Below are 26,246 nucleotides of genomic sequence, written 5' to 3' on the forward strand. Positions count from 1 at the left end.
CATAGACGCAGTGCTCCCCCCCGTCCAGCCGCGCCGTTGGTACGTACCCGCAGGCCCCGCCCCCTCCCCGGTTCCCTGCACCGGGGCCCGCATGGCGGCCGGCACGCGCCCAGCGGCCGGACCTCGGTCCCGCGCTGCCATGGCCCAGTGGAGGAAAAAGAAGGGGCTGCGGAAGCGCCGAGGCGCGGCCTCCCAGGCCCGCAGCAGCGACTCGGAGGACGGCGAGTTTGAGATCCAGGCGGAAGATGACGCCCGGGCCCAGAAGGTAGGAGCGCGGGGCCGAGGCACACTTTGGAGTCCGGGCCCCGGCTCCGCGCATCGCCCCGCAGCCTCGGTTTCCCCAGCTGGGGAGTGGGCACGGCTGAGGGTGGGGATCGGCTGGCCAGGGGTCGGAGACAGGACCGCCAGCCTGAGCACGTGTCTCCGTGCCCGTCACGCCCCGGCTGCCGACGCTAGAGCCTCTGCGTTCAGGGGCCGGGGCCTTCGGGTCTTCCTGGCCGGCTTTTGGTCGTCGCCCCTCATTGGCTACCTCCTGCCCAGGGGGCGGGTCCTAGCTCCCTTTGGTCCAATGAAAAGTGCGGGAGCCGAAGCCCTGACTTCCAAGAGTTTGGGGGATTCTTGCCGGGTTGAATTAAGCGGAGGCCGGCCCCCTGGCTTGAGACAGTGACGCCCCCAAGACCCTGGTTAGCTAATAGTAAGTTAAACTCGCGTTTGCTGACCGCTTAGTATGTGCCAGGCTCCACGCTAAAAACTTTACAAACCTTATCATATAATCCTCATACCAGCTCTGTGAGCTAAGTGCTGCCATCTCCATTTTCCAGAGGAGGACCCCGAGGCCTAGAGAGGTTAAGGAACTTGACCAAGACTTCACAGCTTGTGAGCGGAAGAGCCAGGATTCAAATCTCTGGTTCCAGGGCCCGTGCTGTTTCCACTACTGAGTGCCAACTATATATAGAAGGTGGAGGGTCGGGTGTGAGCACCAAGGGGGCAAAAGAGCTAAAAGCCCATTATTTCCCACAGCCCTGTGCCCAGATGGTGCCTGGCACAGAGTGGGGTTTGGGTAGGTAGATGAAAGAGTGAGTGTTTAGATGAAGAGAGGGATCTAGGTTCCTCCAGGTCAGGGACCAGACTGGATCTGATTATGTTTCCCCACCCCAAGGGAGCCAGTGCTTGGCATACAGTAGGTGCTCTATAAACGTGGAGAAATTGCTAAAGCACAGGAGGGCAAGGTAGTAGGTGCCAAAGAAGAGCCCGCAGATATGGTTCAGACGAAGAGCTTTGCCCTGGTGCAGTCCTGTGTTCAAATGTGGCCCAACCCTGTACTGGCTGTGGGACTTTGGAGAAGTTGTTTAACCTCTCTGTGCCACATCTGTAGAAGGCAGAAGTTTACACATGCGTACAAGACAGAGGATTATATGTGCCTCAGAGACTCATGAAAGGATTAAATTACAGTGTTCACGCATTCTACTCATTCAGTAAATATTGCTGGGGCACCAGTGGATTCCAGGCACTTGGTTTTCACGTGTCTTAGAAGAGAGGTTGGCAAACTTTTCCTGTTAAGGACAGGTGGTAAATATTTTAGGCTTTGTGGGGCCGTATAATGTCATTGTCTTCTTTGATGTTTTTACAGTCTTTTAAATGTATAAAATCCGCTCTTAGCTCACAGACCGCACTAGACACACTGCGTCTCTGAGCCAGACAGTTGTAGGGGGCCACAGAGGGTCACAGATGAAAGAACATAGATTCTGAAGCCAGGGTTCAAATCCCTCCTGGCTGTGTGAGCGTGGACAGGTTACTTCATCACTCTGTGCCTCAGTTTCCTTCTCTGTAAAATGGACAAACTAATAGTCCCTACTTCACAGAGTAGCCATGAGGATTAAAAGCGGGGTAATTTTATATGAATGCTCAGAGCATCACCTGGCTTAGAGCGAGGGCCACAGAAGTTTTAACCATAATGATGAACTAGTGCTCCATAAATGTTATTTCTGAGAGGAAGGGGGACAGCTCTGTGGTCTGAGAAGGCTCCCCAGAGGAGGTATCTGGGTTGGATATAGCTGTGCTAGGACAAGTGGGTCCTGGCTAGGCAGGAAGGAGGCTGCACAAGAGAGAGCAGAGCTGGGAGGGGTGATGGATCAGAAGGGGGCTCGGGAGAGGGGGACAGGGCAGCTTGGAGAAGTCTAGTACCACACACACAGTACATGCTTTGATTGGCCCTCTAGAGTTTTTAATTTTGAGGGTATTGGATGATAGACCAGGATGACAGTGATGATAATACCACCATTTATGTGCTGGATGCTGATCTAGGCTTTACACTTATCCATTTAGTCTTCACACGCACTGTGAGACACATGCTCTTGTCTGTCATCCCTGTTTCCCAGATGTGGAAACAGACTCGGGAAGATTAAGTCTCTCGCCTGAGGTCTCACAACTGGCAAGGGATTGAAACGTAGGCAGTCTATCTGCACGGCCCACTCTCTGAGCCTCTGCCCTGCCCGGGCCCAGTCATGGGGAGCCCTTTAGCAGAGAAGTCACGTGATCTGGTGGGGGCATCGTCGGCTTGAATGGAGGGGTGCCCACGACAAGATAGTCCCTCTCCCTTCCCCCAGTGGTCTGATTGTGCCTGGCGTGACGCTGCCTCTCTGTTCCTCCCTCCCAGCTGGGACCTGGCAGACCCCTGCCCACGTTCCCCACCTCGGAGTGCACCTCAGACGTGGAGCCGGACACGCGGGAGATGGTACGCGCCCAGAACAAGAAGAAGAAGAAGTCCGGAGGCTTCCAGTCCATGGGTGGGTGCGCCAGGCATCTGGGAACTTTGGGGGAGTCGCAGCAGGGGCTCATCATGCCCTCTGTGCTCTGGTACTGATGTCTGCTTGAGGCCCAGCTCTGTGGTAGGCATCAGGTAGACTGAGGACTGACCCAGTGAGAGAGCAGATAAAGCAGACTCAGGGCAGCGCTGATGACAGAACAGAGGATGCTCGGGGATTTACTGCAGGACAAAACGCATTTCAGAGGAGAGGGAGGAAAGGTGAAGTAGTGGGTGGTATCAGGACACCTGGCTAGCGGGAAAGAACGCTGAATGAACTCTCTTTCTTGCTCTTTACAAATCAGTAGCATCTGGCGCAAAGATTTAAATATCAAGGTGAGTATTTTTATAATTTTAAAAAGAAGCCCTTTCTAAGTATGATCTGAACATTGTCTAATTTAACTTCTTTTCGGTTAAATGTATGTTTACAGAAAAACACTGTAAACTAAGTTAAAGTAAATGCTGTATCAGGGACGTACTTGCAACTTTGGGGACCAGCATAGGGTGAACATCTGTAGTATACAAAGAGCTTTTACAAATCAGTGAGAAAAAGATACCCTGATAGAAAACTGGGTGAAGAAAATGAGAAGTCGGCTCACAAAAGGAATTTGGATGGCGAATTAATATATTAAAACTGCTAAACTTTTATCAATAATTAGAGAAAAAGCAAATAAAAACATCTACACGTGGCTACTTTTCACCTTTCCGGATCATAACGATGAAGAGTTGACCAAAAAGCAGCTACAATCACGGTGCATACTGTCCCCAGGCCTCCCGTTGTCCTCCCATTTCCATAACGCCAAGTCACGTTCAGTCTCCAAAGGCCACCTCCTTCCCCACACAGGGCCACATGCCTCAGCTGGTCAGCACCCATACTCATGCCCATCTCAGGCCCTGGCCACTTCCCACCCTTTTCTTTTAGCTATAAAAAATTTCAAACATCTAAAAAAAATAGAAAACAGTAAGTCTCCCTGTACCCATTGCCGTTGTCAACCGTCCCGTTTCCTCCACAACCCCCCCCCCCCCGCCCCGCTTGTCCCCAGCATCCCGGAGGATTCTGATGCAAATCACAGACATCCCCTCTCTGTATCCCTAAATACTTCCCACATGATCTTACCACGCCTGCAACAGCAGGCACAGATCCTCAGCAGAGCTGAGACCCCGCCACTTTGAGACCCCAAGTTGTCTCACGAGTGCGTTCAAGTCAGAATCCACATGAGGTGTATCCCCCCCAGGGGGTAGGTTTGTCTCCTAAGTTTTGTTCTGTCGCCTTTCTTTTCTTCTTGCTATTGACATTGATGACACGGTCATCCGTCCTGGTTGGCTTTCCGTGGTGGGCCGCGGGGGCTGCCCTCCCCCTGACCATCCCTATGTCTCTCCCAGGCTTGAGCTACCCAGTGTTCAAGGGCATCATGAAGAAGGGCTACAAGGTGCCAACACCCATCCAGAGGAAGGTATGAGACGGGGGAAGGTTAATGGGGTTTGGGAGGAGGGGATGACCGGCTTGGCCCTCCTGTCCAGCCTCGCGATCCCCGCCCCCTGTCTGGGCTGTCACATCTATCTCCCCTCTGACTCTGGCTGAAGCCCCACACAGCCGGTCCATTTCCCAGGTGGAGAAAGTTGGCCTCTTTGCCATTTGAGCCTCCCCAAGGCTGCCCACTGCTGAGCCCCTGCCCAGGCAGCTCACAGGTACCCCATTATCACCCCTGGGTCATGAGTGTTGTCCTCAGACAGCCAAGAGGTGGACAATGATCCTCTGGGGAGGAGGAGGAGGAGAAGACAGGGAGGTAGAGTCTGGCTTGACCTAAAGAAGGGTGTGTTCCAGCTGTAGAAAGAGTTGGGAGTAGTGAGCTGCTAGTTCCTGGAAGGGTACAAATAAGGCTTGGCAGGAAAGGGCGCAGGACTGGGCAACAGACCCCTAACCACTTACCGAGACCCTGAGTTTGCCCACTCCCTGGGGGCTCAGTGCTCTGGATCGTGTGGTGCAGGGGGCCGGAGCTGACCCTGCCCCTCCCCCACCCGCTTCCCTCCAGACCATCCCGGTGATCCTGGATGGCAAGGACGTGGTGGCCATGGCCCGGACCGGCAGCGGCAAGACGGCCTGCTTCCTCATCCCCATGTTCGAGCGGCTCAAGACCCGTAGCGCCCAGACTGGGGCCCGCGCCCTCGTCCTCTCGCCCACCCGTGAGCTGGCCCTGCAGACCATGAAGTTCACCAAGGAGGTGTGCTGGGGCCGCGGCTGCTGGGCTGAGCTGGGGCTGGTCAGGGAGGCCTGCACGGGCTGAGTCATCTCTCTCTCTCTGTCTCTCCCCCCGCACAGCTCGGCAAGTTCACAGGCCTCAGGACCGCCCTGATCCTGGGTGGGGACAAGTAAGAGCCCCCTTGCCCCGTGCCACGGGGGATCGACTGAGCCTGGGCGGCTTAGGGTACAGCGGCGCTGCTCTGCGCACCCCAAAGAGAAAGGGAAACATGCAGTAAAATGCCACAGGACTTTCCCACACGACTGCCGACAGGGGTTCGGGTGCTCCTGGGGAGCTGGTGGTGCACAGGTCAGCGCTCAGGCAGCGCGGTTGTACCTGTTTCAACACGTACCCCTAACAGTGGGCTGTCGCACGGAAATCAAGGAGTAAAGTTTGTGATAGCTCAGATGTGAAAAATGTAGGATTTCCTGCTGCGCTGGTCCCGTCTTTTGGGGTGGCAGGCACCATACCTGTTCCCCAGATGAGCAGACGGAGCACGTGATGGGCCCAGAGCCGCGCGGCGAGTTGGTGGTCGAGCTAAGATTTGAACCCAGTCTCCTGTGCCGTCCCGCAGGCTTCTCCCTCCCAGGGCAGCCCGTTCCTTCTTGTTCTCCCGGAATGTTGCTGTGACCGGTCACTTTGGATTCTGAGAATAATGTTTGGCTTTTAAGTGTTCCTTTGCCTGCACTGTAATTTGTTGTCTCTGGAGCCCATGCCTGTCCGAAATGCCTCCCTGGGCTAGGCCAGACTCAAAATCCTGGCTCCCGCGGGCATCCCAAGGGGGTTTCAGAGGAGGACCGGAGTTAGGGCCATGTGCCCGGGGGTTTAAGAACAAGGACAGAGAGATCCAGGCCGCCTGGAATCTTGGGGAGCTGGCGGTCCCGGGATTAGTTGGTAGGTGGCGCTAGAAGCCGAGGCAGGGTTGTGGCAGTCCAGAGAGGGAGTGGGGGGCAGTTCCGGGGCTGAGCCCATCTCTTTGGGGAAGTCTTCGTGGTATCAGTCCTTCTGTGTGTTTGAACTCGTGTCTGGTCAGGGCAGCGCCTTTGCCCAGAGCCTCGGCGATCGCCTTTCCCTACTTCGGAGCCTGGGGGCGGGGTGTGGGCCTCACCTGACCACCTGGTTCTGGAGAGGGAGAGGGACTAAAGTGGCCTGTGTGTCAAGCTGACACCTCCTCTTCCCCCTAGGATGGAAGATCAGTTTGCTGCCCTGCATGAAAATCCCGACATGTGAGTTTGGGCTGAGGACGGCGGTCTGGGGTCTCCTCCCTGACGGCTGGCTCCTGGGGAGTGTGAGGAGGGCTCTGCCGGGGGCCCCGGTGACCTGGGCTGCACACCCCTTACAGAATCATTGCTACCCCCGGGCGCTTGGTGCACGTGGCTGTGGAGATGAACCTGAAGTTGCAGAGTGTGGAGTACGTGGTGTTCGATGAGGCAGACAGGTAAGACCACACGCACTCCCCTCTGCACCTGCACCAGGGTTGGCCCCGAGACCCGGAGGAAGGACTTGGCCAGGAGAGACCTGCATGGCCGAGCTCAAAGCACTGTTTCCCCCAGCGTGGGCCACAGACCTGAGGCAGCACCGGGGCTCATAGCTGCCTGCACCAAGTTTTTATTTGGTGTTTGTATATTGTATTTCTTTTTAGGGCTATAGGAGGAAACAGTAAAACAACAAACACATGATTTCAAAGAAATACAAAGTAGCACAAAGCTGGGAGCACCAGACTGGAGCCAGACAGGGGTGGGATCACAACGCAGCTCTGTGACCTTGGGCACATCTGAGGGTCCGTGGCCCTTGGTGGGCGCATCCACGGACAGGGCACCCACTAGCCCGTGCTGGCAGGTGCTGGGAGAGTCAGTGCTTAGAAAGCCCTCACACCGTGCCTGGCGCAGCGGGAGGGCCCCTGGCATTGGCCTCAGCATGACACGGAGCCGCGTAACTGAGAACAGACTCAAGGTTTTTAGGTCATCACTCCTGGGCATGTGGTGGTCACGCAGAGAAAAAGTGAGCTAAAGAGTGAGGTTAAAGAATCACGTGGGACACACACCAGTCCACGTGGCAGAGAGTGTGCAGGGGGCGAGGGCCACAGGTTTGGAACTCGCTGGAGTGGAAGCCCCTCTCCCGACCCCCGCCCTCTGTCCCCTAGGCTCTTTGAGATGGGCTTTGCCGAGCAGCTGCAGGAAATCATCGGCCGCCTCCCCGGGGGCCACCAGACCGTCCTGTTCTCTGCCACACTGCCCAAACTGCTGGTGGAGTTCGCCCGCGCGGGTGAGTGAGCCGGGGTGCAGCTAGGGGCCTGGGGGGCTTGTCCTTCTGTGGCTACCCACCTCCGCCACCCCCAACACCTTCCCTGTGCCAACCGCAGGCCTCACGGAGCCCGTGCTCATCCGGCTCGATGTAGACGCCAAGCTCAACGAGCAGCTCAAGGTGAGGCTCCACCCTTGCCCCTTCCCGAGCCTGCAGCCACGGCCCTGTGAGCCCACCGTGGCCCCTCTCCCCACAGACCTCCTTCTTCCTTGTGCGCGAGGACACCAAGGCTGCCGTGCTGCTTCACCTGCTGCGCACCGTGGTGCGGCCCCAGGACCAGACGGTGGTGTTTGTGGCCACGAAGCACCACGCCGAGTACATCAGCGAGGTAGGGGGCGCCCTGAGGGAGCCAGCTTGGGGAAGCCGCCGCTGGACCATCCTCCTGGGCACCACCACCTCCTCTGCGGCAGGCTTGGAGCTGCGGCTCCGGGTGCGGCCACCAGAGGGCAGCACCAGGGCTGGACACAGGCCTGGCCAGGGCTGGTCCTCTTTTATTCTTTAACTTTTTATCATAAAGAATTCCAGGGACGCCTGGGTGGCTCAGTCAGCTAAGCGTCTGCCTTCGGCTCAGGTCCTGATCCCAGGGTCCTGGGATCGAGCCCCGAGGCGCGCTCCCTGCTCAGCGTGCTTCTCCCTCTCCCTCTGCCCCTCCCCCTGCTCATGTTCTCTCTCTGGCTCTCTCTCTCGAGTGCATGCGCTCTCTCTCAAATAGTGAGTAAAATCCTTAAAAAAAAAAAAAGAATTCCAAATACACACTAACGTCAGCAGATAGCATCACGAACTCCCAAGTACTCAATTATCAACTCACGCCTAGTCCTGATTCCTCTGATATTCCCCTACATCCAGGTTATTTAGAAGTACCTCCCCCGCCCCCAATCCTGCCATTTTCTGTAGATTTTCAGTGTCCCGTGTATCTCACGTTTTAAAATGGAGGCGTGCCCTGCAAGCTGGAAGCTGGGTAGAGTGTCCTAAGCTTCCGGGAGCAGTGTGGTGGAGTTTTTCCATACGCATATGCCTGGGACCCTCGGCATGGGGCAGTCCGGGTGTCCCAGAGGCTGCCAGGACCCTTTGCCAGTTGTTGCCACCTACCCCAGGGTGGCCACACCTGGGGTTTGTTATCTGAGGACGCAGTTCACTGGGTTTCACGTGGTTGTTGTGCATTTAACGGTGCTTCCTTGTGCAGCTGCTGGGATCACTGATGAATAAAACCAAAATAGAAATTTTTTTTTTTAAGATTTTATTTATTTATTCATGAAAGACAGAGAGACAGAGAGAAGCAGAGGGAGAAGCGGGCTCCCCGCTGAGCAGGGAGCCCGAAGTGGAACTCGATCCCAGGCCCCTGGGATCATGACCTGAGCCCAAGGCAGACGCTTAACCATCTGAGCCACCCAGGCGCCCAAAATAGCAGTTAATACTGTCACGGTACTTCTAATGTCCTAGGCCCTGTGCTCAGCCCTGTATACATATTAACTCATTCAATCCTCGTCACAAAGCCACAAAGAAGAAATTCTCAGTCTCCCTCGTTCTGCAGACGAGGAAAGCGAAGGCACCGAGAGGTTAGATAACTTGCTCAAGGTCACACGGCTTGTTAGTAGCAGAGGCGGGATGAGGTCGGTCCCTGCGGGAGACCTCTGCATTGATACTCCTCCGGCCCCGTGGAGAGGTGGGAGGTGATAGAGACCTCACGTACTGACGAAGTACCACACCACAGCTACCCCTCAGAGCTAGGATTCAGACCAGAAGTGCCCCCCACTCCAGAACCCTCGGTCTTCCCACCACATCGTGGCACCCCCGCCGTCCGTGTCCTGGCTTCCTTACCCGTCCCCTGCAAGCCCTCTTACCCCTTTCCCTCCCTCTTGTCTTCACTCTGAGCAGCTGCTGACGACGCAGGGGGTGAGCTGCGCCCACATCTATAGCGCCCTGGACCAGACGGCCCGCAAGATCAACCTCGCCAAGTTCACCCACGGCAAGTGCTCCGCCCTCATCGTGACTGACCTGGCAGCCCGCGGCCTGGACATCCCGCTCCTTGACAACGTCATCAACTACAGCTTCCCTGCCAAGGGCAAGCTCTTCCTGCACCGCGTGGGTGAGGAGCCCGGGGCTGGAGCTGGCCCAGGGTGGGAGCTGAGGGTGCAGGGTCCGGTGCTCCAGGCGGAGACATCGAGGCCTGGGGAAGGGCCCCATAAGGTCGCGTCTCTGGGGGATGTGGCCCAGGCATGACTCGCACAGCTCTGAGCAGCATTGGAGCTCTTCTGGGTTCTCTCTGCCTTTCCTGTCCTGGGGCCCGAAGACATGTCCCCTGACCCCCCTCCTCCTCACGGTCCTCTCCCTGAAACTCTGTCTTTTTAGTTCCTCTCCTTTAAACCTTTGCAAGATTGAACTAACACACGGACCCCTCTGCCTCCTGTTCATCCAGGGCAGACAGGAAGGAGCGCGCCTGACTTTGTCGAGTCAGCATGTGGGGCCCACCTTCCTCTCTGCCGTCCCAGGCCAAGGACGCTGTCATTTTTCAGGGATAAAAGTAAGGCACCCACATAGTAGGGAAACTGGAAAATGAAGCAAAGCACATAGAAGGCAGTAAGCCACGCGCCTGTCATTGGTGAAATGACAGCAACTGGTGTGTCCCCCCACCCAACACTCCTGTCCGGCCTGGGTGCGAGCATTTTACTGGCTCTTTCCGTCTTCACAACCATTCTATGTAGTTGGTGCCAGCATCATCAGCCCCATTTTATAGATGAAGAAACTGAGGCCAGGGAGGTTCATAACTGGCCAGGGGTCATACAGGTAGCAAAGTGGGACAGCTGGGGTTGGAACCCCCTCTTCACCACTATCCCTCCTTGCCTCCCTGGTGGCACAGCTGTCATTTTAGTGTGGCTCTTGTCACTGCTGTCTTTTTAAAAATCGTGGTAAAAAGTATACATAACACACAATTTCCATTTTAATCGTTTTTAGGTATAAGTTCAGAGACAGTAAGTACATTCATATGGCTGTGCAGCCATTACCACTGTCCACCTCCAGAACCTTCTCATCTTTCCAAACTGAAACTCTGTCCTCGTTAACCCTAATTCCCTGGCCTCCCTCCCCCAGCCCCAGGCAACCACCATTCTATTCTCTTTGCTTTTTTTTTTAGCTCCTGACTACGTGCTTCATTTGTAAATACAAATAAGCTCAATGCGTGTCCGTGAGAGAAAAATCTGGCGGGCAGGTTCCATATGATTGAACATTGTTGAATAAGTAAATTCTGGCCACCCATGCTGGGCCCCGGGAGAATTGCTTCCACCTTCAGTCAGTGCGTGTGGGAGGCCTCCATCCGGGTCCCGGGCTGCGGGTCTGGGGGCCTTGGCTCCCTGTTGTTTGCCAGTTGCCATGTCCATATGGCTCTGGGAAGAGCTGGCTTGCGGGTTCCTCAAGGGGTCCACAGAACCCCCCCCCCCCAAAAGGAGTTTCTCATGTGCTCTGTGACCCACAGTGTGAGTCAGACCACCCCAAACGAATCTTGCAAATGTGGTGACACTTTGTTGTTGCAAATGCAGAAATAAGCCAAAGATAACGTTACACTTGGATTCCCTTAACACAGAATTAGAATCACACTGGACATTCTTTCTTGTCACCTTTTTCTTGCGTCAGCCTATGTCGTGTTTTACGTTCACCATTAAACATCACTCTGTGACAGGGGTTGGCAAATCTGTTTGTAAAGGGCCAGATAGTAAATGCTTTAGGCTTTGAGGGCATATAATCTCCCTGGTCTCTGCCATCATAGCTCAAAAGCAGCCTTAGAAAATATGTAAATGAAGGAGCATGGCTGTGTACCTATAAAACTTTATTGACACGAACAGGTAGGGGGCCAGCTTTGGTCACTGGCCACAGTTTGCTGGCCCCTTTCCATACCTGTGTAATTCCCACCATGTGGTCATCAGCTAAGTCATTTAGCCAGGCCTCTGTCAAGTCTTGAAATGGTTTCCAACTTGGGCTTGTTCCGGGCACAGCTGCCATAGGCACCCTTGAATGTGAATCTTTGGATCCTTGGTTATTTCCTTGGGGAAAATCTCCCAAAATGGGGATGCTGAAGACTTTGGATGTTGATAATGAGCGCAGGTAACCTTATCTTTATTTCTGCTAACTTCCCAGAGCACTGTGTGGGCTCACACGCTTGTGCAGGGAACCCTGGTGACCGTTGGTGCCCCTTCTCTTCTCATAGTCAGGGACAGCAGCTCAGCGAGTGTGGCCTTGGCCTGGCCCACACCCTTAGAGTCGGGCCAGCGGGACTCATGCTGGCTGTAGGGTCCTTTGTCTTTTCTACAGCTTGACCTTTTTTCCCCACAGGCCGCGTGGCCCGGGCTGGCCGAAGCGGCACAGCCTACTCCTTGGTGGCCCCAGACGAGGTCCCCTATCTGCTGGACCTGCACCTGTTTCTCGGCCGCGCCCTCACTCCTGCCCGCCCCCGTGAGGGGTCCTCAGGTGAGTGGAGGCCGGGGCACTGGAGCAGGAGTCCCTGTGGGTCCGCTGCGGAGCTCATGGTGCAGGTGGGGGAGAAGCTGTCCTGGCTTTGGGAGGAGGCGGGGCTGGATTTGACCCCAGGGTAAGAGCCCTATATTTTAAACTCAGAGTTTCACATACAAATCCAGATTCCTCATGTCTGTTGGAAAACGGCTGGCTCTGACTGCCTAGTCTACGTTTTCCTGAGGTTGCTGTACAGGCAGTGTGGGCCATGTGCCCGGGATAGATGGGCCCCCAGGTTCACGGCAGCCCCTGCCTCCCCTGCTCCTCTCGTCTGGCCCCTGCGGGCATCTGTTTGAGACCCTGCCCTTGACTAAGTTTCCAGGGCAGCCGAGGCAAGCAGAGAGAGACTGAGGTTCATTCAGGCTGAGCTCCCAGAACTTTCCCTTATTCTCTGTGGGGTGGGATTGCATGGGGTGGGCAGCGGCGATCATGGTCGCCTTCTCCTGTGGTCCTTCTGTGTGTCGAGCCCTTAGTGCACATTGCCTCCCGTGTCCATCTGAGAACATAGGGAGGGTTGCTTCACAGGTGAGGCCAAGCCACTCATCCCATGTTGCTTATTACTCAGCAGGGAGGTGGGAGCGCAGATTCAGCAGGCCAGGTGTAAACGGAGCCCGCACTCGGGGCAAGCCTGCACGCGTTCACTGCGCACCCCACCGTGTGCTGCATCCGTGCTTCAGAGCATCGGGAGCACCTGCAGCTCAGCCGCCGGGCCCATTGTCCAAATGCAGATTCTGGAGCCCTCGGCAGACCTCCCGGGTTGAGGCCAAGCAGTGGGGGGGGGAGGGGCAGCGAGAGGGAAGGAGCCCCCACAGCCATGTCCCAGCAGAAGCCAGCCACGGAGTAGTTACCTGTTAGGGGGAGGCCATCCTGCATTTGTCCCAGCGCTGGCCAGGTGGGCAGCATGGCCCGGGACCGGCTTGCTGCAGAGGAGGTGGGCTCTTGACCCCGTGCGGGGGCTGCATCCTGACACTGCCCTGCAAGCGCACTGCTGGGCAAGACTGGGCCTCTGCTGCGCCTCAGTCTCCTCTTCTGTAACGTGCGGTTGTTGTGGGCACCCGGTGGTCTCGTGGGAGAGTCGGCAGAAAGCACGAGCGAGCGAGTGGCTTAGGTTCCGCAGGTCATAGGCCCCACGGCAGCTCCTCAACCCCGCCCTTCGGGTGCAAAGTTAGCTAAAGACGGTAGGAACGTGGATAGAAGACGATCTTCAGGAAAACGGGCAGCCAGTATCAGGGAAGACGAGCTGGGGACGGTCATGGTAGAGGGTTGTAATTGCGGGCGCCCAGTCGAGCTCGGGCAAGTGGCTGGCCGGAGCAGCTGCTCCATAACGGGGTTATTTCGTGATTCGGGGGCCTGGGAGGCGAGGGCCGGCTGCGGGCCTCCGACGGGCTCCGTGTGTGTTGGCAGGCACGGTCAGCGTGGACGGCGTGCTGGGCCGGGTGCCGCAGAGCGTGGTGGACGACGAGGAGGGTGGCCTGCAGAGCACCCTGGTGGCGTCACTGGAGCTACGGGGCCTGGGCCGGGTGGCTGACAACGCTCAGCGGCAGTACGTGCGCTCCCGGCCTGCGCCCTCGCCCGAGTCCATCAAGAGGGCCAAGGAGCTGGACCTCGCAGGGCTGGGCCTGCACCCCCTCTTCAGTGAGTCCCTGCGGGGGGCGGGGGTTGGGACAGTGGGCCCCCGCGGAGCCTCCCCGGCCTCAAGCCTCCTCCCCACCCCCACCAGGCTCGCGCTTCGAGGAGAAGGAGCTGCAGCGGCTGAAGCTGGTAGACAGCATCAAGAACTACCGCTCACGGGCGGTGAGTAAGGGGGTGGGAGAGCCCACAGGTGCCCAGGGGTCACGGTGGCTGCCGTGGAGCCGGGACTCTGGCTGAGCTCCTGACCCCAAGCAGGACCCCAGCGGGGCTTTTCTTCTGAGCTTGCAGCCCTGCCTCATCAGCATCTCGAGTGATGCCCCTTGTTCTGGAACCGTCCCTGCTGGCCTGCAGCAGATACCCCATGTGGTAGCCATTTCCTGCCGCTCCCAGAGGGGTAGACTGAGGCTCACAGAGGGAGTGACGTGTGCCAGGCCTGTCAGCGGCCTGGAGCTGGCTTTCTGTCACCTTTCATCCCCTCTTGACTCCCACTAGGCACCCCATCTGGGGCCTGTGCTAGGCATGCACAGAAGCACCAAAAGACCTCCCCGGGAGTGGGCGAGCCTGCCAGGCAGCCAGTATCAGGGAAGAGGAGCTGGGGACGGTCATGGTAGAGAACACTGGTTTCAGAGCCAGGTAAACCAGGATCAAAATGCCACTCTCAGTTGTCTCAGCTGTGTGACCTCAGGTTGGCTGCTTGCCCTCTCTGGGCCTCCTTTCCAATGGTGAAATGCAGGTAACCAGAGTACCCACCTCATAGAGGTGAAAGGACTTGGGGAGGAATGCCATAGGGAGCCCACCAGGCTAGTGAGGGCAGCGCTGGGAAGGAGGAGGCCAGTGGGTGAAGGACTCGTGTGTTCCCTCCACAGACCATCTTTGAGATCAACGCCTCCAGCCGGGACCTGAGCAGCCAGGTGATGCGTGCCAAGCGGCAAAAGGACCGCAAGGCCATCGCCAGCTTCCAGCAGGGGCGGCAGGGGCGGCAGGAGGACACAGCTGGCCCCGCCCCAGGCTGCCCGGCACCCCAGGAAGAGAAGCCCGAGGAGGAGGAGGCAGCGGGAGAGAGTGTGGAGGTACGGGCCCTGCTCTGGCCACCCTAGAGGCTGGGCCTGGGGGTAGAGCCGGGCGGGGGGGGGCTACCCTCAGGGCTTTGAGTGGTCACTGGGGGGATGCCGGGACTCTGTCCATCTCCCGTCGGGCTCATGGTACGGCTCCGCTGTCCCTCGCCCAGAAGCCCGGTGCCAGATGTGTTTCAGGCTCCAGAATCTTTAGGGTGGGCACACTGTGCATGATATGACACCCCATTGAGTGCGGGGTGTCACCGCCCTCAGATGCGTCAGGGGGTCCCCCCACAAGGTATGCCATGCCGGTCCCCACACCGAGGGGACAGGCCCAACCTAGGCAGCCTCATGTCAGCTCAGCTCGGCTTCTGCCGCCAAGCGAATTTGAGGGAAGCTCATTTCCAGAACCTTGTGGGCTAGGTCGCTGCGGCCAAGCGACTACGGCCCTGTGGCCCACGGGGCAGATTTGGGGCGGCGCTGGAGGGTCCCTGGTGGCGGCTGAGTCGTTGTCCTCCTCACCATGACAGTCTCAGCCTGAGGCCCGGGGCAGGTGGACAGGGGCCGAGCAGGGACTCTTGCCAGCAGCGAGGGCATGACACAGGCATGTGGGCCTCAGACACGGGGCCTTCGTGCCGGAAGGTAGGCTGGGGGACACGGGCACCCTGTTCGCCTGGCGGGCAGGGCCCTGAGCCCACGCATCTACCAGGATATTCCTCTCGTATTTCATTTGCACCGAGGGCTCAGTAGCCAAAAGTACAGGTAGAAACTCCTGGACTAGTCCATATTGTATAGAGCAAGGCCAGGCCCAGAGAGGGGCAGGGCCTTGCCTTGGTCACACAGCCTGAGGCACCAGCCTGGGGCTGGCAAGTGGGTCTCGCCGCGGGTGGCCCCCAGCCCCCTCCTCCTGCACCCGGCCTGCTCTGCTGGGGCCGAGGTAGTCCTGCAGTGCAGATGAGGAAACAGAGGGTGCGGGTGGAAGCACCAGACTTCTAAAGTCCCGGAAGCTGCTGGCCCTTAACTCTAGCTGGACTGGCAAGTGGAGAGGAAGCCAGTGGCTTCCCTGGGGGGTGTGACGCCGGGCCTCTGTCTGCCAGGATGTCTTCACGGAGGTCATGGGCCGGAAGCGGCCGCAGCCGGGACCTGACCGGGGAGCCAAGAGGCGGAGGGAGGAGGCCCGGCATCGGGACCAGGAATTCTACGTCCCCTACCGGCCCAAGGACTTCGACAGTGAGAGGGGGTGAGTGGCCGGCTGGTCCTGGGGTGGGGCAGGTGGGGCCTGATGGGCCCCCCACTGACCCTGTGGCATGTCCCGGCCCTTCGTCTGCAGCCTGAGCGTCGGTGGGGACGGGGGGGCATTCGAGCAGCAGGTGGCTGGCGCTGTCCTGGACCTGATGGGGGATGAAGCCCAGAACCTGACCAGGGGCCGGCAGCAGCTCAAGTGGTGAGTGAGCGAGCGAGTGAGCATGCACCCCCCTGCACCCCCATGCACCCCTGCCTGCCCTGTGGTCCCACACAGCAGACAGGTGGCGCTGTCTGTCCTGACTCCCGTTTGTTCCCCTAGAGCAGGAAATATCAGTACCCCCATTTGACTGTGTGCAGCATGGATTGTGAGCCCTCCTGTGTTGTCCCACACGATCACACACAGCAAGGACAGTGACCCCACCACCACATCCTGTCCCCTTGATTTGATCGTACACAATAGGGACCTTGATCCATCTGTCCTTCCTGCTAGCTCGTCTTTCTCGACAGAGCTCATGACCCATCTCTCCCATCTGGACTCTGGTTCCAGAGAAATGGTGTGACTCAACCCAGGGTCACAGAGCCAGGAGGTGGCAGAGTAGGTTTGGGAACCCCCGTTGGGCCCCTAACCCTGATCCAGGCCCCCCAATTCCCAATGACCCCCACACCACCTTTTGAGACCTGGGCTGCCAGGAAGAGGTGAGGCGGGCAGGGAACGGGCCTTTATTGAGCACTTGCTGTATGCCAGACATGGGCTGGCTGCATCCCTTGTGGTGGGGAGGAAACAGGCGCCCCAGGCCACCTCCTTCCACATCAGCTCTCCCAACTCCGTCTCCCGCAGGGACCGGAAGAAGAAGCGGTTTGTGGGACAGTCGGGACAGGAGGACAAGAAAAAGATCAAGACCGAGAGTGGCCGCTACATCAGCAGCTCCTACAAACGGGACCTGTATCCAGAGGGGCGGGGCCAGGGGCGGGGCCAAGTATCCCCTAGAGGCGGGCGTGGGGTCTGGAGGGGCCCAGCAGCCTCTGTCCCTGCATACTCTGGATGTGAGGGCACGGCCGAGCACCTTCTGATGCCTCACCCCCTAGAGGTGGTACCTGTATCCGCTCCTTAACGCAGCTTCCCAGCTACCAGAAGTGGAAACAGAAACAGAAAATCGATGATCGTGACTCAGAAGACGAAGGAACATCCCACCAGCGAGGCCCAGAGCGAAGAGGTGGGAAGTGGGGCAGAGGCCAAGGTAATGGTCCTCAAAGCAGTTCGGCAAGTGGTCCATTTGATCATCCAGGGACTTGGTTCTCTTTGGTCGGGCTGAGCCCTTCAGCGGTGCCAGGCTGCCGTGGGATTTGAACGGGCTCTGTCCGCTCCCCTCAGCGTCTCTCCTCTCTGGCTTCCGTTTCTCCCTCTCTGTCTGTCTCTGTCTCTGGTTTTCTTGGAAGCATCCTCTCTGTCACTCCCTAGGCTCTCTCTCTCTCTCTGGGTCCCCATTCCTCTCTTTCCCTCTCTGACTCTGCATCCCTGTCCCTGCTCCTCTCTCTGCCTTTCTCCTCATTCTGTCTCTGTCTCCTTTTCTTCCCATCTCTCAGACTTTCTGTTTCCATCTGTCCCCCTCGTCATTTCATTCTTTGTCTCCTTTCTTCCCGTGTCTTGGCCTTTCTGTCTCCTTTCTGTCTTCATCTGTCTCCCTCATCATTTCTCTTCTCCTCTCTACACATGCATCTCCCAGTCTTTGTTCTCTCCTCCCCAGTCTCTCTGTGTCTCTCTTTTCCCTCTTGGTGTCTCTGTCTCTGTCTCCATCTCTCTGTGCCTCTGTGGACGTGCCCCTGCCTCCCCTGGGCCTCGCACCCCTCACGACTCAGCTCCCCAGGGGGTGAGGATGGCCTGTGGGTTCCAGGAAGGAGCAGCCGTTCTCCCTCTGTGCTTTGTCCTCCTTGGAGGTGATGGGTCCCTGTCAGGCGCCCTGGCCCCCGTGGAGACAACTGGGGCTGCCTTAATGATCATCTGTATGGGAGCTCTGAAAAGGTCACTCTTGCGGGAGGGGAGGAGCCAGGCAGGGAGAGGGAACGTGGTAGAGGAGGGGGGACCCAGGACTTAGTGGGGAGCCGGGGAGGTAGGGGTAAGTGCCCTCCCAGAGATCTGGGAGAGCAGGCTGGGCTGGGGCCACTGACGTCTGTTGCCGCCGCTTTGCTGTGTGACCTTGGGCACATCCCTTCCCCTCTCTGGCCTTCTCTGACCTCTCTCCTGCCCAAGGAAGTTAAGCTAACAGCCTAGGGTGTGCAGTCCGTGGAGACAGGGATTGGAGTCTTCCTCAGTCAGGGCTGGGTCCCCAGTGCCCGGCGTAGAGCACATGCTCAATAAATCTCCATCAGATGGCCTGTAACCGTGATAGTGCCCTTAGGAGGCCCTTACTCTGGGCTGGCTCTTGTTCTGAGCACGGTACACACCTCCTCACCTCCTCCTCATTGGGACCCGTGAGGTAGGTGCTGTTATCTCTGATTCAGAGTGGGGAACGGAGGCGCAGAGACGTTAAGTGACTTGCTCAAAGTCCGAGAGGTCATGGCTGGGATTTGAACCCCGGCAGTGTGGGCTTGAGGGTCCGTGCTGTTGACCACGACAGCAGACTACAGAAGCTTTATTGAGTACCTACGATGAGCCAGACCCTGGGGCCACAGCAGTGAACCCAGAACGGGAGCGGGGTGGTGGTGGGTGGGGGCGGCCTGGAGGCTTCTGGGAAGAGGAGGCCCTAGGAGTGGACTGGAAGGCTGAACTCCCTGAATCCCTGTCCTGGCAGGTGCGTCCCAGCCCCGCACCCCAGGCGCCCCTGCAGGCCGCGTGCGCTCAGAGCTCAAGACCAAGCAGCAGATTCTGAAGCAACGGCGCCGAGCGCAGAAGTTGCGCTTCCTGCAGCGAGGGGGCCTGAAGCAGCTCTCCGCCCGCAACCGGCGCCGAGCCCAGGAGCTGCAGCGGGGCGCCTTCGGCCGGGGCGCCCACGCCAAGAAGGGCAAGATGAGGAAGAGGATGTAAGGCACGTGACCCAGCCCCCTGGCTCCTCACGCGGTGCAGGGGTGGGCGTCAGCAGATGTCCCCGAGTGCCACTGCGTGCCTGGCCCTGTGCCGGCCGCTGGCGGAGCTCTCTGCAGAAGAGGGGTGCTGCCTGGCCACACAGGGCAGCGGCCGCCTCTGCCCAAGGTGGAGCCTTTCACACAGGGTCTTCAGGGGCGCGCGGGGGGGGTTGCCGGCAAGGTCGGGACGGCCAAAACCCGGGGTGGCCACTCAGCTGCTGCTGCTTCCATGTGTTCTGGGCGGTTCCTGAGCTCAGAGCTGGTGGCCACTCGGGGCCGAGCCCTCAGTGCCTAAGGCCCAGTGATGTATTTTTAATGTAATAAACCTTTATTGAGCACTTCGAGTGGACGGGGAGTGCCGTCTACCCAAGGAGCCGGGAGGGGCGGACCCAGGTATTAAAGCCCCAGCTGGTGTGCCCACTGAGTCCAGAGAGTGGGGGCTGGGGAGGGAGGTGGGAAGTGGGGTGTGGGGCAGAGGGCTCAACGGCTCCTCCTCTGGCAGTGAAGGGGTTCACGCGGCCCCACCACATCCCCACCACACCCGCAGAGGTGAGAACCTGGTCCTGGCCTCTGCCCTGCAAGCCGTGTCCTCCCCAGCCCCAGTTTGGGGTCCTGGGAAGGTCAAGGGCAGCCTCCAGCAGTTGGATTCTCAGGCCACGGATCACCTGTGCTGCTCCACAGTGGAGGAGGCCTTGTGAGCAGGCGCCCCACGTGTGGGTGCTTGCTGTGTGGCCCTCTTGTTGGTCCTATTTTACTTTACTTACCAAATTTGCCAGAATTTGCATCAGGCTTCATTCCAAACCCCTGACACACATCGGCTTGTTTAATGCCATGAGTGCCCTGAGAGGGAGGACCTGGTCCCAGGCCATGTGGTGGATGAGGGATTGGTGCCCCCCTCCACGTGGCCCACATTTATTTAGTACTTGCTGTATGCCCCTCCTGTACTCCCCACAGCAGTCTGAGCAGGCACAGCCCTCCCATCTCTCAGGTGAGGACCACTCAGCACACACCCCGCAGGACATATGCACCTCCTTTCCGGGGGGGGGCCCCCTGCCCCCCTGCTCACCTGGGTCAGGGCTGGGAGGCAGGTGTGGGCTCGGCCTGACGAAGATTGGCCAGCATGGTGGAGAGGTCCAGGATGAACAGCTTCACCTGTGGGTCCCAGCACAGCCAGTCACGTCCCAGCACAGCCAGTCACGTCCCAGCCCCTGAGTGTCCAGTTCCGCCGTCCCCACAACCCAGGATGCTGCAGAGCAGGGGTTGGGGGTGAACACCCCTATTAAAAGCAATGATGGTGGTTCCCAGGGGCCAGCCAACCTGCCCTAGACTGTTCTGGGTCCTTCAGGCCTCAGTCCAAGCCCCCCGAATGGTCTGTGAGCAGACACCCTCAGTTTCCTAGCTGGTATCACCTGCATTATAATTAAATGAGTATTTTCACTTGCATTAATTCATTTCCCCCCCTTTTTAAATTGGATCAACTGTATTCATTGGTGTTTGACCTGCTCTCATCTCCATGGGTTAACACTCCCATATTTCCTTTTAATTAACTTATTTATTGATATGAACTGAATGCCCACAGGTCCACTGCCAAGAGCCAGAACTTGAGGCCAACTCACCCTTGGGCTCTCCCTTCACATTTGTCATGAAATAAACGTTTGAGAGGGAAACTATATTTCTAACAAAAATAGAATTAAGTTATCCCTTGTCATAAGTGGAGGGGCAGTGGAAAAATCCTACAACAAACATGAAACCCAGTTGCACTCTTGCGTTCTGGCCCACTGCTGTTGCCTACAGGGGGTGTGAGGCCCAGGCCCAGGGAGCACTGCAGGGGTTAAAGGCCCACTCGCCCCACACTGAGTCTTTCTCCTTGGTAGGATCAGGGTCGGTTGAAAAGGGACAGGCTTGGGGCACCTGGGTGGCTCAGCCGTTAAGCATCTGCCTTCTGCTCAGGTCATGATCCCAGGGTCCTGGGATCGAGCTCCGCATCAGGCTCCCTGCTCCGTGGGAAGCCTGCTTCTCCCTCTCCCACTCCCCCTGCTTGTGTTCCCTCTCTCGCTGTGTCTCTCTCTGTCAAATAAATAAAATCTTAAAAAAAAAAAAGAAAAGGGACAGGCTTTTGCCCGCTCCATCATACTGAGCCTCTGTCCCTCCTGGAGTTGTCTTGTGTAGTTCAAGGTGCTGGGCCACACTTGGGAGAACAGTGGTGTCCACAAATCCGTCCTACTCAGCATGTGGCACAAAGGTAGGCTCCCGGAGTCCGAGTTCTTAGTGTTTGGTTGGGATCCAGGGTGTTGGGCGCAGGACAGGAGTGCCAGGGGCAAGTGTGCCTTTTTTTGTGTTTCTTCCACTAAAGGGGACCGTGCTTTGGGTCCCCATTAGAAGCAACAGAGGTGTTCGAAGTCAGAAACCCCCTCCCTCCGTTGTAAACCATGTCACCCCTTCCTCAACCTTGCAAACCTGAATGACTTGGTCCACAGTGACATTTGTGATGTGCTTGTGCAGGAAGAAAGACAAGGACCCAGCCCCACCCTCTCCCTCCCTAGGGAAGCTGAGGCCTGTCCCTGCAGGGAGCAAGAGGGTCGGGGATTAATTAAAGGTGGGTCTCCACCTGGTTTCTTGTTGATGTTGTCAGTTTGTGCTTGACCCTGGGACAAAGGACAGACTCTTGTCGTGAACGTGCGGTGTCCCCTGTACACACCCCGGGCCCTGCGCACAGGTGAGGGCGCGGAGACCCAGAGAGGAGAGCACGGCTTCCTTGTGGCCACGGAGCAGATGCCCAGGCCTCCCAGGCAGGGTTCCCAGATGGCCATCGAGCCCAGATCTGGGGTGCTGGCTTCATGCGCTCGGCTCCCGGAGGGTCACGCTTAACCCAGAGTAGGTGAGGTTTCCTGAAGCTCTGGGGGTTGGAGGGGACACGGCGAGGGAGCGCACCTGCTGCAGCTGCCCTTCGGTGTCCTCGACGGCCAGGGCAGGGGCCTGCCTCTTGTGCTGGCGCACTAGCTGGAACAGGTTGAGCGCTGCCATTCTGGTGCGGCCCAGGAGAAGGGTCTTCTCAGCCGCGGTGTTCTGGATCTGAATCCACTTGGATTCCTGAAGAACACCCCGCCCCCTTCCAGATCACGCTTGGAGCCTGCTGAGGAGGGCTGGGGCCCGCCCACTTCCCTCCGGTCAGGGGCGCACGGGCGCCTCCGGGAGAGGAACCGGGGGTCAGGTTCTGCTAGGACTGGCCCCCGGTGCCCTGAAGCGCTTCCCCTGCCCGTTAGCGCCGCTGCCTCTCTGGGCTAAGCATCGCCCCTTCTGTTCTTAGGGCGACGGGAGGCTGGGGGCCCGGGCGCCCAGCTCCGCCCGGCGGGCCGTACCCAGCGCAGCGTGCGCTCCCTCGCAGCCTCCAGGCGCTCCAGCAGCTGCGCTCGCCGCTGGCCCTGCCCCAGCAGCTCGTCCTGCCCGGCGTCCCGCAGCCGCTGCAGCCGCGCGCGCGCCTCCTCCAGCTCCGCCCGCCGCCCGCGCTCCGCGAGCCGCAGCGCCGCCTTCATATCGGCCAGGCCGTCGAAGCGCGCCACCAGCTCGGGGACCTCCTGGAACTGGGGTGGGGTCAAGATGGGGTCCTCTCGCCACCTGGCCCTCGGGCGCCTCCTCGGAGGGCTACCCCCTCCCCTCCCCACTCCGGCAGAAAGCCTAGCCCAGCCTCACTCCCTGTGATGGTTCCGTTCAGCTGGTATTTATTGAGTGCCTGCATACACCCCCAGCATGGCGGAGAGGTCCAGGAAGTCAGAAGTCCGAAAGTTACCATTGTGAGGAAGTTACCATTGTGAGCCTCGGTTTCCCCATTTATAAAATGGGGTAGGCAAGAGCAGGACTCCCGTCACCGGGCGTTGGGGAGAATTCAAGAACAAAGCTTGTCCCTGGCATACAGTCAGCGCTCAGTAAGTGGTGATTGCTGGCATACAGTCAGCGCTCCAGTAGTGCACACCCGAAGCCGTCCCAGAGGCTACCCAAGGCTGCACGGTGGCGCCTGAGCCCCCAAGCCTCCTGCAGGGCGCTCACCTCGGGCAGCTGCTCCAGCACTTGGCCCAGCAGGCGCGCGCAGGGCTCCAGGCGCTCCAGCCGGCGCTGCAGCCGCGCGCGCTCCCGCCGCAGCTCGTCCCGCTGGGCCCGAAGCCGGAGCGCCTCGGCCTCCCGGCGGCTCGCCTGCAGCCGCTCTTCGGCCGCCCTCCGCAGCGCGCGGCCGCGCCGGGCCTCGCTGTCCTGGGGAGGCGGACGAAGGGAGGCGACTGCCCTCACGACCTGGGAGCCGCCGGCGCTCCCCGCTTCCATCCGCCCCAACACTGGCACGCCGCGCGGTACGTAGCAAACAGGTGGCCCGTGGGCAGATTCAGCCAGTGTCTGATTTTGGTCCCTCACTTCTCCCCCATGCTTTTTTAAAAACTCAAATGCATCAGGCAGTGCGTGCGTATTTCCTACTACTCCCTCTTGTATTAGTAAAGCCCACTTGAAAATTCACATGCAAGTCTGGCCTTGTGACCCAATGACCTGCCTCCCCTCCCCCAGCCGTCTGCACCTACCTGCAAGAACTTGTCAAAGCGCACAAAAGACCCCTTTAGCTCCCGCTCCTTCTGTTCCAACTGTTCCCAGCGCTGTTTCCGGGCTGCCATCATGGTCTGGCACGCCTGCGGAGAGGTGAGGAGTGGGTGTCTGTGTGTGTTTAGGGGTTCAAGTTATCCAGCACCTTCGGGATCATACTTTGGTCATCAGTTGTCCCTGATCTTGTCGCTGCACCCCTGCTCAGATCCCCCCATGGCTCTTCCCATGTGTGATGAAGCCTCAGTGCCCTCTTGTAGCCCCTGCATGCCGCTGTCCCTGTCCTTCCTTCTGGTCTCATCTCACCGCCTTCTTTTAACACTGTCTTCCAGACACTGGTCCTCCTGTGTTTTGTCCTTGCCTTCCAATCTTTGTATGCGCCGTTCCCTCTGCCCTCTTCTCCCTCCTCACCCCACCCCACCCCCTTTGCTGGATAAGCTGACTTGCCCTTCCCCCATCCCCAGACATGACTTCCTTCAGGAAGCCCTCCTTGACCACCTCTTTGTGGAGATAGGGGCTTCCTCGGGGTTCCCGCAGCCTTCTCAGTGCTTCCCCACCTGATAGCAGTCTCCACCTGGACACTTGTCTATCTCCTTCTTTAGACTGTGAGCCCCATGGAGGGGGACTATGGTGAGATGTCTAGATCCCAGTGCAGTGTCGTGCACATAGTAGGTGCTCAGTGCGCATTTATTTGCACCAACTGATCTCATTTGATCATTGATGAGGAAACCAAAGCTCAGAGTGGTGAAATGACCCGTCTCAGACCCTGTAGCTAATAGGTCAGCTTCATTACTTCCCAACCCCTGCTCACCGTCTTTTTTTTTTTTTTTGCCCGGGATCCCCAAAAGTCTCAGGGACTACAGTGTAAGCTCACCTCCCTCTGGGCCTGCAGGCGCCGGTCCGCATCCACCAGCTCCTGCCTCTTCTCCAGGAGACGCAGCACCAGCGGGAGGGTGTCCTCGTTTTGCTCTGGGATCTTCCTGGGGGCTCCAAGGGGGAGGTGGGGATGAAGGAGGCAAGAGTCAGGGCCCCCAAACTCCCCACCATTGCTTGAAATGCCCCCATTAGCCATAGACTAGCTGTTGAATTGTTCATTCATTCAACAAATTGTACTGAGCAACTACCCTGTGCCAGGCACCTTTCTAGGCACTGGGGGGGGGGGGGTGCAGGTGTGAGCACGGCAGACAAAAATCCCCACCTTCCAGAAGCCGGCGTTCTGCTGGGGGTGGGGGACACAGAAAATAAAGCTAACAAATAATAAATAATACTAGGACATGGTAGGTGCTCAGATGAAAAATGAAGCAGGCAAAAGGAAATCTTTCAATGGGGAGGTGAAAAAGTCTCTCCGAGGAGACCCTGGGGTCATCTAGGCAGAGACCTGAAGGGCAAGAAGGGCAAGAGGGAGTGAGCGTGTGGATACCTGCAGGGAACAGCGAATGCCAAGGCCCCAAGAGAAGAACCTTGGATTGTAGAAGGCTCTTGAGGCTCCTGGGGGGGGCGTGGGGGGCGGGCGAGGACCATAGGAAAGGCAGGGCAGCTGCAGGAGATGGTGAAGAACCGGGTTCTGGGATAACACAGAGACAATGTGGGTCTGGTCAGGTGGTTGTAGGGTAGAGGTGAGGAGGGCGGTCACGCTGCAGTTTAAGAGCAGAGTTGATGCAGTGACGGGGGGTGGGGGTGGTGAGAAAGGAGAGAAAGGTGAACTCCAGGTGAACTGGAAGGAGGGTGCTGGTGGAAGGCTGAATGGGGAGCAGAGGAGAGCAGCTCCTTGCTGTGGCCGAGCGGTGGCCGGAAGGCTGTTAGACCTCCCCTAGACCTCCCTGCGAGGGCTCCAGGAGGAGGCTGGGATCTGGAGTCTTGCTGGGGTGTGTGTGTTGAGGGGGGGTGGATTGCACACAGCCCTACACGGTGGCTGTGTAGAGAGCAGAAGGGTTGCTTGAACATTCTGTTCAGCAGGGCATTCCCAGCACTCGTCCAGACTCTGACACTGAGCTTGGGACTCTCAGTCACTGCGGAACACAAAGTAGGCACCCGACAAGCTTCCTCCACTCCTCCTTGAAAATGCAGCGTTCGCAGGGAGAGGGGAGCAAGAGTTCACAGAATTCCTTCTCCCCTCAGTCCAAACGATTAAATCTCAGCTGGACATCAGCCAGGAGTGGGGATCAGGAACAGATGAGAGGCCTGGGCTGTTAACCCAGCTCTGCCTTAACTGGCTCTGCCCTAACTAGCCCAGAGACCATTTTCCTCTGAGCCTCAGTTTCCTCCTTTGTGAAGTGGGGACAGCAATACGCCGCCAGGAACTGCCCAAGGAAGCCAGGCGCCACAGGCAAGGGGAAGGTATGGGTCGTCCCACCCGCTTCTGCCCCCCTCTCTCCCCTCCTCGCCATTCTGAAGCACTCACTCGGGCATTTTCTCTTGCAAGGCCAGTCGGAAATATTCCTCCCAGGGCACGGCCATTCTCCCTGCAGTTGCCCCGGGGCTCTCTTTCCACAGTGTCGGAGTCTTGCGCTAGCTCAGGAGGCCCTGGGGGTTTCGGGTGGAGGGCAGCATAGCAGCATGCTCTGTACTGGAAGAAGGCAGCCAGCCACCTAGCAGGCCTTGGTTGCCCGGGCAACCAACCACACAACATTCCGTTGCCTGCCTAAGGCCCGGGGTATCCATCCTGGGAGGGAGAAGAAGGGGGTAGCTGGGAGGGGAGCAGGCTTTGCCGGTTCCAGAGACGGCTTTTATTCCCAATCTAAACTGGGGTGCAACGAGGAGGAGGTGGGTCCCTCAGCCAAAAATTTACCCTTTTGGTGCCCTGTGTCTGGTCAAGCCTCTTCCTGGCTG

The 26,246-nt window shown here is 58.3% G+C and overlaps 2 protein-coding genes across 4 annotated transcripts; one reads left to right on the plus strand and one right to left on the minus strand.

Moving 5' to 3' along the window:
- Nucleotides 1-60: 60 nt before the first annotated feature.
- Nucleotides 61-19,180, plus strand: DDX54 (DEAD-box helicase 54). Of its 3 annotated transcripts, none has more exons than XM_044920924.1 (20): nt 61-265; nt 2,657-2,786; nt 4,187-4,257; nt 4,837-5,025; nt 5,124-5,173; nt 6,228-6,269; nt 6,386-6,481; nt 7,187-7,308; nt 7,406-7,467; nt 7,544-7,675; nt 9,223-9,433; nt 11,671-11,805; nt 13,252-13,482; nt 13,568-13,641; nt 14,346-14,549; nt 15,632-15,774; nt 15,865-15,978; nt 16,618-16,722; nt 16,905-17,023; nt 18,569-19,180. In XM_044920924.1, the coding sequence occupies exons 1-20, from the start codon at nt 92-94 to the stop codon at nt 18,799-18,801; spliced, it is 2,637 nt and encodes an 878-aa protein (XP_044776859.1). In that variant the 5' UTR covers nt 61-91; the 3' UTR covers nt 18,802-19,180. The 3 variants fall into 3 exon arrangements, with proteins under 3 accessions (XP_044776859.1, XP_021554200.1, XP_021554201.1); XM_021698525.2 differs by having other exon boundaries at nt 16,905-17,017; XM_021698526.2 differs by having other exon boundaries at nt 16,905-16,993.
- A 730-nt stretch (nt 19,181-19,910) lies between these two features.
- Nucleotides 19,911-25,874, minus strand: CFAP73 (cilia and flagella associated protein 73). The gene is made up of 7 exons (XM_021698558.1): nt 25,819-25,874; nt 24,292-24,397; nt 23,402-23,506; nt 22,884-23,084; nt 22,199-22,420; nt 21,771-21,929; nt 19,911-19,991 (listed from the first exon to the last, which is right to left on the minus strand). Exons 1-7 carry the CDS (start codon nt 25,872-25,874, stop codon nt 19,911-19,913), a joined length of 930 nt encoding a protein of 309 aa, XP_021554233.1.
- Nucleotides 25,875-26,246: the final 372 nt, after the last annotated feature.

This window comes from Neomonachus schauinslandi, chromosome 14, assembly GCF_002201575.2.
Source record: "Neomonachus schauinslandi chromosome 14, ASM220157v2, whole genome shotgun sequence".
NCBI classification, from domain to species: domain Eukaryota; kingdom Metazoa; phylum Chordata; class Mammalia; order Carnivora; family Phocidae; genus Neomonachus; species Neomonachus schauinslandi.

Excerpts from the sequence above, each read along its gene's own strand:
- DDX54 (XM_044920924.1), top strand. The coding sequence starts at position 92 with ATGGCGGCCGGCACGCGCCCAGCGGCCGGACCTCGGTCCCGCGCTGCC. Across the intron at positions 4,258-4,836 it reads CAACACCCATCCAGAGGAAG|ACCATCCCGGTGATCCTGGA; the intron begins GTATGAGACGGG and ends GCTTCCCTCCAG. Across the intron at positions 5,026-5,123 it reads CCATGAAGTTCACCAAGGAG|CTCGGCAAGTTCACAGGCCT; the intron begins GTGTGCTGGGGC and ends CCCCCCGCACAG.
- CFAP73 (XM_021698558.1), bottom strand. The coding sequence starts at position 25,874 with ATGGCCGTGCCCTGGGAGGAATATTTCCGACTGGCCTTGCAAGAGAAA. Across the intron at positions 22,421-22,883 it reads TGCTGGAGCAGCTGCCCGAG|TTCCAGGAGGTCCCCGAGCT; the intron begins GTGAGCGCCCTG and ends ACCCCACCCCAG. Across the intron at positions 19,992-21,770 it reads CCGAAGGGCAGCTGCAGCAG|GTGAAGCTGTTCATCCTGGA; the intron begins GTGCGCTCCCTC and ends TGGGACCCACAG.